The sequence below is a fragment of the Eurytemora carolleeae genome, unplaced genomic scaffold (genome assembly GCF_000591075.1).
Source record: "Eurytemora carolleeae unplaced genomic scaffold, Eaff_2.0 scaffold1723, whole genome shotgun sequence".
Lineage (NCBI taxonomy): Eukaryota > Metazoa > Arthropoda > Copepoda > Calanoida > Temoridae > Eurytemora > Eurytemora carolleeae.
Genome location: NW_019397770.1, coordinates 879 through 12,024, shown reverse-complemented (window position 1 = coordinate 12,024; position 11,146 = coordinate 879). Strand labels below are relative to the sequence as shown.

At 31.2% G+C, this 11,146-nt stretch overlaps 2 protein-coding genes across 2 annotated transcripts; both read left to right on the top strand.

Moving 5' to 3' along the window:
* The first annotated feature begins 290 nt into the window (after window positions 1-290).
* On the top strand, window positions 291-848 carry LOC111715847 (early nodulin-75). Its single transcript, XM_023491236.1, has one exon. It carries the CDS (start codon window positions 291-293, stop codon window positions 846-848), a length of 558 nt encoding a protein of 185 aa, XP_023347004.1.
* A 2,729-nt stretch (window positions 849-3,577) lies between these two features.
* Window positions 3,578-9,567, top strand: LOC111715846 (irregular chiasm C-roughest protein; the record flags this gene model as incomplete). The annotated part of the gene is made up of 4 exons (XM_023491234.1): window positions 3,578-3,653; window positions 6,342-6,401; window positions 7,885-7,958; window positions 9,491-9,567. Coding segments are annotated over exons 1-4 (250 nt in total), but the record flags the coding sequence as incomplete, so codon positions are not given.
* Window positions 9,568-11,146: the final 1,579 nt, after the last annotated feature.

The window sequence follows — 11,146 nt, the reverse complement described above, 5'->3', positions numbered from 1 at the left end:
ATATTTTTAAGAACTCAAAATAAACTTATTTTTAAGAACTGAAAATAAACTTATTTTTAAGAACTCAAAATAAAACTTATTTTTAAGAACTCAAAATTAACTTATTTTTAAGAACTCAAAATAAAACTTATTTTTAAGAACTCAAAATAAATTTTTTATTTTACAAGAAGGCCAGGGTTTCAACAAATTTTCAGTTACACATTAATTTTCGACGTTCAAAACTCCTACTTTGGGGGTGAATACGTTTTCAGAATTAGTTTTTTTAAAGCCAACAGCAATATATCCAACTAATGAGAAGAAACCAAAAGCTATTTATCCAACCAAAGAGAAGAAACCAACAGCAATATCCAACCAATGAGAAGAAATCAAAAGCTATTTATCCAACCAATGAGAAGAAACCAACAGCAATATATTCAACCAATGAGAAGAAACCAACAGCAATATATTCAACAAATAAGAAGAAACCAACAGCAATATATCCAACCAATGAGAAGAAAGCAACAACAATATATCCAACCAATGAGAAGAAACCAACAGCAATATGTCCAACCAATAAGAAGAAACCAACAGCAATATATCCAACCAATGAGAAGAAACCAACAGCAATACATCCAACCAATGAGAAGAAACCAACAGCAATATATCCAACGCGCAATGAGAAGAAACCAACAGCAATATATCCGACCAATAAGAAGAAACCAACAGCAATATATCCGACCAATGAGAAGAAACCAACAGCAATATATTCAACCAATGAGAAGAAACCAACAGCAATATATTCAACCAATGAGAAGAAACCAACAGCAATATATCCAACCAATAAGAAGAAGTTCAATAAGGTTGTTTGATGTTCCAGCATGTTGTGACCTTCGTTGATAAATTAAACATAGATTTTTCGCCTTTTTGCGTTTTAACCTTTCCTTCGGCGGATGCGTTTTAATTAAAAATGTATGAAAAAACAAATGCGTAAGTTTAAAATTTTTTGAATTATTAACATAAATGAGATTGAATTCAAGTTGAAGATCGAGAGCAGAAACATCTTTCCCAAAGGGGTTAGTTAAGGTTAGCAGGCTTTAAGGGCTTATAAAAATAAGGGATGGAACAAAATGTAGTGTCAATGTTTCAAATGGTCAAGAGGATTCATAAGATATCCCAAAATAGTTTTTGAGAAGTTTTTTATAGTTTGCTCAAGTTGATTGCATGAACCTAGAGAAAACTATAGATTCTCCATAATTATTGTAGGAAGTTATTTTTTCTAACCAATTTGTTTTCTGACCCTTTCATTAATTAAAACTTCTTTCTTGCTTGTAAGGAATTTTCCTAACAATATATGAATTTGTTCTAAAATAAGTCTGAAAATAAAATAAAGCTGATGCGTTGTTGTTTAAAATGGTCAACAACAACCTGTGGAAGTATTTTTGCTAAAGCTTTTAAAACCCCAATTAAGTGTGGATGGGAGGCTGTGGGAGGAGGAGTGGTGGGGCAGAGGGAGGGGTAGTTTTAAAACTCCAATTAAGTGTGGATGGGAGGCTGTGGGAAGAGGAGTGGTGTGGCAGAGGGAGGGATAGTGTTAAAACTCCAATTAAGTGTGGATGGGAGGCTGTGGGAAGAGGAGTGGTGTGGCATATATCCCTGCAGGGTATAACCATCACGAAATATCCCTGCAGGGTATAACCATCATTGAAAGGGTATAGCGAAGAGGAATTAAATCAATCCGTAGACCGCCATTATCCCCCCCCGCCCCCCTGTATTCCTAGAAAACTGGGAGTAGAGGAATGGAATACCAATTAATTCTGTTTCCTGACTGCCTATATTCCAGGAATTAATGCACAAGCCAAGAAAAGATGATTAAATAAGACCAATTTAAAACGCAAGAACAAAAAAGTGCACAAAATTTGTTTAAGTAATAAGTACTTCAAAGTTTAAAAATATTAATCAATTAATATTAAGATTTATTAAATGTTCTTGGTCCTAACACTCTCTGTAACAGAAATTTTAAAAGAATTTTATAAGATTATGTCTACACTCACTCTTACCCAAACAAAGGTTTTAAGGTACATTTGTGAAAGGATATACTACTAAAAAAAATTTGCGTCTACAGTTTCATTTAACCACTAAAAGAAATGTAATTAGAAGTAGAATTATTTTCTGAAACATAATTTCATTATAAGAAAGATCCTCAACAGAATGAATGCCTTTCATCTCCATTCTTTTATCTTTGATTACAACCGTGCTTTCTTCATGATTCATGAATGTTTTCTGGGCTAGAACAAAAGAAAAAGAAAGTTTACAAATTTGAAATTTCCTTAATTTTTGGATTAAAAAAGAAAAATTAATAAGAATTTCAATATGTTACACTATGTTTTATATGTACACTCTATTGCGCTCGAAAGTCAGAGACGTCTGGGACAAGGACCGAACCGTTAAATCATTGTGTGGAATGATGAGGATATCACGTCTGGGACAAGGACCGAACCGTTAAATCATTGTGTGGAATGATGAGGATTTCTTCGTTATTTTGGATCAGATAATGAATTTTATCTTTTTTTTTACCTGGAAAAGGTTTTTTAACTGCAAATACACCATTGCGTGTTTCGAACAATACATTTAAATATTCAATTTTAAATTTTAATTTCTATCAAATCTTCTTTTTTCAAAGATAACATTTCAAGAAAATTAAAATTATTGAGACGCCAGATTCCAGATGGTATGGTGTCCCGTGAAACATGACAGTTGGTAATTTTTTTTAAATGTCGTCTTCCATAATTTGTGTTAAGTTGTTTGATACCAAAGAGAATAATAAAAAATATTAAATTACATTCATAAAAAGTAAATTTGATTAGTAGATTTGATTTCAAAGTAAAACTTATTTGTGAAAAATTGTTTAACGAAATAAACTGCGAAAAGTCTTTAATATAAGATCAAGTATATGGAAGAAGACATTCAAAACTATTCACCAACTGTTATGTTTCGCGGGACACCCTGTATATTATATTCTAAAAAATGCGTTTCTTTAACGTTGAAAAATGATGATTTTATGCAAAAAAAGAAAGTTTGGCAATCATTATTGAATATTGTACCCCCCCCCCCTCATTCTTGAATCTGGGACATTAAAGTTTTGTTTAAAAAAATCATGTCATCTTGTTAACAGGAGTGTTTTCAAAAAATGAAAGGGGATAAAAGCTGATTTCGAATTGATTTTGATATTGATTGATTGCTACTTATTTTACTTCATTCACGTCTAAAAGGAGAAATGGTAAAAAATGACACACCGAAGACCACAGATAGTTTATTTAGATTTAAAACTAATCATTCAGATATTTTAAGCTCTAATTATCGAATTAAATTCGGGGAATTCCTGTGTAGTGTAAATAGCGGCCAAACATCGTCCTCACCTACAACATATACTGCTAAATTGATAAAACGTGACAATAGACCAAATGAACTACTACTCCCTTATAGTGAAATCTATGTGATATATTTACATTTATATAAATTTATTTTAACTTATAGAAGTACATATGCATATATTTATATATGTATATATGTATAATGATTTATAATTTCTATTTGTTTCAGATCTGTGTTATGAAAATGTTTAATTAGATTAGATAATGATTACTAGAGCTCTACTAAACCTTTCTACCATCCAGGTAATTAATTCTAAACCCATCTGACTTTTAAGCAGAGTTATAGAAAATTAGACTTTTAGGGGGCGCTTCGTGTCCATCTTCTCTTTCAACTTTTATTTGTGGTTCTCTGTTTTCTTATCTTTTACAAAAATGAAAACCTTAATGTATTTTGTAAAAGCACATTTTATGCTATTTAGATTTCATTTGTTGGTTAAACTCTCTAAATTAATTAATCAATTTAGAAATTATCGCATGTCATAATTAATAATTAAATGAGTAAAATTAATGTGATTTTTTTATTAAAAAATCAGTTAACTTAAAAGCTAAATGCCACAAAATGCAATACCAATGAGCATTAGTATATAGAAATACAAACATTTTAACAAATCTGCCAAGGTTTTTTATATACTGGTGATTTCGCAGTACGGATTTAACACACTGTATTTCCACCAGCCAAAACCGAACTTTCTCATAAATTTACGATCTGTAAAATGACCCAAACTTTCTTCCGTTTATAATAATTGTTAAGCAACGTACTTCCTTATATTGAAAAATTCAAGTTATCCCTGCATGGTATAACCATCACGGAATATCCCTGCAGGGTAAAACCATCACTGAATATCCCTTCAAAGTATAACCATCAAAGGATATCCCTTTAGGGTATAACAATCACGGGATATCACTTCAGGCTATAACCATCACGGAATATCCCTGCAGGGTATAACCATCATGGGATATCCCTGGAGGGTATAGCCATCACGGGATATCCCTGCAGGGTATAACCATCACGAAATATCCCTGCAGGGTATAACCATCATTGAAAGGGTATAGCGAAGAGGAATTAAATCAATCCGTAGATCTGCATTCCCAAGATTCACAATACAAAAATTCGGATACAATTTTTTAAGTACAAAGAGAAAAAAGTAAAAGAAAGAAAAAACTTGTCTAGGACTGATCCAAAAATGAAAAAATAAAATAAAATGTTTTTTCATCTTACTTGTTTATTTTACCTTTTTTTAATGTCTGTGAATACACGATGTGCTTACTATTTCATGCTTCTTTGTTCAATCTTGATATTGGATTTTACTTCTGGTTTGGATTTTCATGTCTATGATCATACCAATGCAGACTTTATGTAAGTATTCCAAGAAAGCAATGTTCTAGATAAAAATAACAGTGAAAAGACTGTCGTCTACAATATTCATTTTATCATAATTGCTGCTAAAGATATTTCTATTTGTAACTTTTTATTATTGGGTTATCATTAGCTTATCATAACAAAAATGTCTAGAATTCAGATTTTATTAATTTGATTACTACCCGCTTTTTACTAACTTTGTTCCCATGGTCTGGCACCCAGAGTTATACAAATTACAAATGAAAGTCATAACCACTATTTTTGATCCAAAGGTTTTCCTATTTACGTTGTTCTATTCTTTTTTAACTTAAATAATCTATTTTAATTAAGTTTTTCATTATTTTTAAATATTTATATGATATCAGATGAAAATATTTTGAGATTTCTATATTTCTTGTTCTTCATTTTCTTCTTGTTTGTACATCTTCCAATCATATTTTGCTAATTTTGAAAAAAAAATTTTTTTTGGATATTCTTGTAGTTCGCCACACTACACGTGGATTTAACGGTTCTGTCAATATTCCAGAAATATATTTTCTTAAATACTTTTTGTCGGCATATGCATTTTGAAGAAAAAAGTATAGAATAAACAAATCCGTAAGGTAAAATTTTTTTGAATTATAGATCAAAACACGTTGATTTTTATTAGAAGAACACAAATGCTGCTGACTCTGGTTAGTCCGGGGTGACTATTTTAAAAGAACTTGCTTTTTCTAAACTCTATAATTTAATTTAACTAACTTTCAAGCCCTATAAAGAGGAATCTTCCACAGCATTCCAGTCCTCACAACTGGTTGAGTAAAAAACCTGTATCGTTGTGCATGGCTTGTATACCCAACAGGGGTTAAACTCCTTCTTTCAGCTACACCAGGCTGAAGATAGAATCTTGTTTTATTCTATATTACATTCTACAAACTACTCCCTTGTTGTTGTTCTATTCTAAGTTGTTCTATTCTAAGTTGTTCTATTCTAGGTTGTTCTATTCTAGGTTGTTCTATTCTAGGTTGTTCTATTCTAGGTTGTTCTATTCTAAGTTGTTCTATTCTAGGATGTTCTATTGTAGGTTGTTCTATTCTAGGTTGTTCTATTCTAGATTGTTCTATTTTAGGTTGTTTTATTCTAGGATGTTCTATTTTAGGTTGTTCTATTCTAGGATGTTCTATTATAGGTTATTCTATTCTAAGTTGTTCTATTCTAGGTTGTTCTATTCTAGGTTGTTCTATTCTAAGTTGTTCTATTCTAGATTGTTCTATTCTAGGTTGCTCTATTCTAGATTGTTCTATTTTAGGTTGTTCTATTCTAGGATGTTCTATTTAGGTTGTTCTATTTTAGGTTGTTCTATTCTAGATTGTTATATTTTAGGTTGTTCTATTCTAGGGTGTTCTATTTTAGGTTGTTCTATTCTAGGATGTTCTATTATAGGTTGTTCTATTCTAGGATGTTCTATTATAGGTTGTTCTATTCTAGGATGTTCTATTTTAGGTTGTTCTATTCTAGGATGTTCTATTTTAGGTTGTTCTATTCTAGGATGTTCTATTCAGGTTGTTCTATTCTAAGTTGTTGTATTCTAGGTTGTTCTATTTGGTTCAGTTCTATCAAGAGATAAGTTTGCCAGGGAGCCTTCGAACCAGGTTTAAACAGTTTAACAAAAAAAATTGAATTAAGAGGATTTTAGTCTCTGTCTAACCCAATGTCGTAGACCTTATATATTTCAATCTATGAATTCTATTAGATCAAAACATCTAAGTTTAACATATCAAAGGTTCACACCATCAGGTTACAAAGATATACGGATTACAAAGTTTTTGTTTAAAAGTTTCAATTCCTTTCTCAACATTCTCATGTCAGACAAAACAAATTCACGGGAGAATTCGCTCAGTGTACCATTTATCAAAATATAACTTTAAAAAATGTACAATTTATTAATTCCGGCGGTGTTCCAAAAATATCAAATTTCTCAAGTGGCAACTTGCCAAACATGAAAGTTTAAGTGGACACGTACACTTTACATGTATCTCCTAGCCTAACAAAACAGTACTGCATGGACAAAACAAAACAGGCTTCACTGACTTGAAAAAAAGACCCATTTAGAAATAATATTAATATTTTGGGAAAATAAATATCTTTGGAAAACTCCCAACTTACATAGCAGAAATAAAGTACCCACAAAACTTGGGGATTAATTAGGACGATCCCTCTTTTAAAAACAGACAGCTCTCTCACTATTTAAGTTGAAATTAGGGTTTCCAGCGAACGAAACGTTTTGTTAAAAAATACGAAAATTTTCGCAAAATCTCGAATTTTTTCGCGAAAATAAATGAAGCGAAAACGAAGCAAAATTACGCGAAAATGAAAAATGCGAAAATTTCGCAACATGCGAAATTTTTCCAGCTGCAACAATAAAAAAAACTCTCTGCTCTGATAACTTAATATTTGAAGTTTTATTTTGTCATATAAATAATTTCTCTTCCTTTACTTTAATAAATGTTTGATGAAGAGAATTTGATTTCACTAGCTATTTTTAAGTTTCTGTCTGTTTTTTTGTATTATTTTTTGGCGAAATTTTCGCGTTATTTTTTTAGCGGAATTTTTGCACTTTTTCGCAATTTATATTTCGCGAAAGTTTTCGCATTTTCCCGATCGTACGAAATGAGAAATTTTCGCGAAAAGCTTTTTCCTTTTCGCTGGAAATTAGGGTTATCAAAATACGAACAAAAATTTTCGTTTGCTGGAAACCCTAGTTGAAATAGATGATTTTAATCAAAGCTTCCTAAATTAGATGAAGAAAAGTATCTTGTCTAAAGTTGAAGAAAAGTTCTGACTTTCGTCCCATCTTGTTAAAGTTCGATACAACCAACGAAATGTAAAGTTCGATACAACCAATGAAATGTAAAGTTCGATACAACCAATGAATTGTAAAGTTCGATACAACCAACGAAATATAAAGTTCGATACAACCAACGAAATGTAAAGTTCGATACAACCAATGAAATGTAAAGTTCGATACAACCAACGAAATGTAAAGTTCGATACAACCAATGAATTGTAAAGTTCGATACAACCAATGAAATGTAAAGTTCGATACAACCAATGAAATGTTAGTTTTCTTTACAGATTGCTCGGATAGGGGATGAAGTTTTATTCGCTTGCAAACTCACCAGTCAGCGCAGTAATGTTCAATGGACCAGGTATTTTTTAAATTTTTTATTTTTTTACCTAAATTAAATTTGATAAATTTTTTTGATAACCATCTTACTTGGTAAAAGCGTGGTTTTGTTTTACACAATTTCCGTAGTATCCTACTGTGCGTAGGGCTGGACATTGTTCCGTTAGGGAAACGGAGGTTTTCGATTTTTAAAACATTTAAAAAACTTCCCACATTTCAAAGCTTAGAAATATTTTTTGTTTTTTTCACTCTTCTTCGATCTTCATGTCTCATAGGGAAAATAAGTAAAGCAAATGTTCGGTATAAGCAATTTTGGAATTTGTAAGACCTCAAATTTTTGTGGAAGTTTTACGCCGTTAATACTAAAAAAACCATTAACGATTTCAGGAACTGATAATACTGTAATAAACCGTTAAGGGCTATGCTGTTGACAATTTTTAAAACGTTGATACTGCAATTTCTTAAACAGTTAACTATTTTTTTTCGGCCCTTTGCGGCGTTAATAATGTATTACACCGTTAATGGCTGGAGTCATTAACGGATTTTGGATTTTTTCCGTTAATATTGTTCATAAAATTTAAATCATTAACTACAGGTTATTTTAAATAAAAACGGAAAATGCCGGTAACGAGAAGAACGTTCCGTTATTATCTTTAAAATTAATGGATAACTGAAATTTTATTTTTAGCGGTTGGAACTAACCGTGAACAAAACGTCTAGAAAAGTTGAAACGTGCCAAGCCCTAAGTGTGGTGTGTTTAGTATTATTTAGCACAAAAATTGATTCTTTGCCAAACACTCAGATTGTCTAATCCCTAATACCTTTGCAAACCAATTTCTTAGATTTTTTATATGTAAAACTAAGACTTATATTAGATCAAATATTTACATCATCAGGTTGCAAAGATATATGGATTCTGAAATTTGAGTTTTTGGCAAAGATTAAATTCCTTTTGCCTTAAAAAAGTATTTTACTCTGGGTAAAAATGATGATTTTGATTTAAAACAAATTATTTTTATATAATAAAGATTTATTTACAAACAAAGATATAAATACATATATAAATGGTGTAGTTTAAGTTTGTTTAAATAAATTTTTGAAAAAACAGTTTTCCAAAAGAAAAGTGAAATATATGCAACATTATGCACAAATAGACGACATTGATCATTACTCATTACATAACATATTTATCATTTCAGTTATTACGTAATCATCGAATCCTTCAACATAAAAATTATTCGTTCTTGTATTTAAAAGTTCTTGTAAAACCGGAACTTTCCATGCATGGTACAATGGGACATCAAAATATTTCATTTGTTTCTTAACTAACATTTCACTAAGATCCGAAAAATTTACAGAACAGTCATTTGCAATAGAAAATAAATTTCTGCCAAGAACTGTGTTAAGGTCATTTTCACATAAATTAGAAAGAAATCTAATGCAAAGCTTAGAACTTGCTTCAATAGTCTCATAGAAAGACACACATCTACTAGTTAACATAGTTTTACATGTAAACATTGTGAAATACTTTCAATCAAGTACCATTATTTTCAGGAATGGTTTTGGTTTGGGGTTCGGCAGGGATCTGTTGGGGTTTTCTAGATATTCGATAATTGGATCATCAGCAGAAGGTAGGATAATAGGTCCTTCCATTGTATTAACTTCTAGTGTCACATATTTATATTTAATGCTTTAACATCATTGCTAAATAACCCGGATTCGAAACACTTCTTTCATTGCAACAAAGATCTGATTCAACATTACTAGGTTCGATTAGTTCGAAATATATAAAGTAAGGTTTCAAACACAAATTGGAAAGCTTTGATTGAGTCTTTGCCAGAAACTCAAATAGAATAATCTCTTTATCTTTGCAACTTGGATATTTCATACATAAGTTATTTGGTCTAAAAGAATTTATAGGATGCAATATCTCAGTTCTACGACATTGGATTGCAAAGATATAGTAATTAGATAGCATCGTTGCAAACCAATGTCGTAGAACTATTTCAGTCTATGAATTAATGATTAAGTAGTTTAAGTTTGATTTATCAGAGGTTTGTGCAATCAGATTGAAAAGATTAGAAAATCTGAGTTTGTGGCAAAAGATTAGTTCCTTTGATGAATACAAAGTAATGCAGTTATGCCTAGCTAAACATTTGTTACATTATGTTCTTAATGTTCAACAAAAAGGTTTAAATTTTAAAATACATTTAAATCGAATTCTCAAAAATTTGACTCAAAAAAAATTTGATTTTTGAAAATTCTAAAAAAATCCACCAATTTTTTTTTTAAATCTGCGAAATTTTTTGTTTTACAATGTTTACAAAGAGAACATGTTCACAATTGATATAGAAGACGGGCATAGGTCTTAATATTATAAACGAAATGTTTAGGCTTTCCTAAAGTGTATATAATTCCCCCTCCTTTAAGTATATGTTTGCAGTGTGGTGGTTAACATATTGATGAAGATTGAAGATTGATTAGATATCTATTACTTGTCAATTTATGTAATAGCATATTAGTGGTCCAATTTAACAACAGCACTAAGCAGGAGCCTCTCAGAGGGGGGATGAGACATTTACCCCCACCCCCCTATGTTAGGAACTTTTCCAAAGGCTTTTTCCCAAGTGACAACTTCCCAAGTGGTATTTTCCCAAGTGGTAATTTCCCCAACGACAACTTCCCAACTCTGTCCAAGACCAAGCGCTCGGCCCCAATTACAACATGCGGCGCCTCAGAGATCCTAAACTTACCCTGAGGAAGTTACCGTTTGGGAAATTACACATATGGGAAGTTGCCGTTTGGGAAACTGTCAAATGGGAAGTCGCCCTTGGGAAAAGTCTGCCCCTCCTGATCCACTAGCAAATTGTTCATATTTTGAAATACTTAATATAGTCGAATGCAACGTAAACTACTAAAAATAACAATTAAACTCTGTGGTGACAGCCATTTTTAAGCTATATTAAGAAAAGTGGGGGCCGGCCTAGGGGACCCCCTGTAGGTATAAAATGCCCCAGTTTTCTAAAATAAAAGTATACAGTGTCAAGTTCTAAGGTAGTGAGATTCATGAAAAAAATAAAAAGTGAGATTTGAAAATCCAAAATGAGAATAAAAAATTTAAACTTTTATTTTCAAACTGTGGTATTGGCGGTAGTGAGATTTCAAAATCCAAAATGAGAATATAAAATTTCAACTTTTATTTTCAAACTC

Coding starts and splice junctions, on each gene's coding strand:
- LOC111715847 (XM_023491236.1), top strand. CDS start 291: ATGAGAAGAAACCAAAAGCTATTTATCCAACCAAAGAGAAGAAACCAA.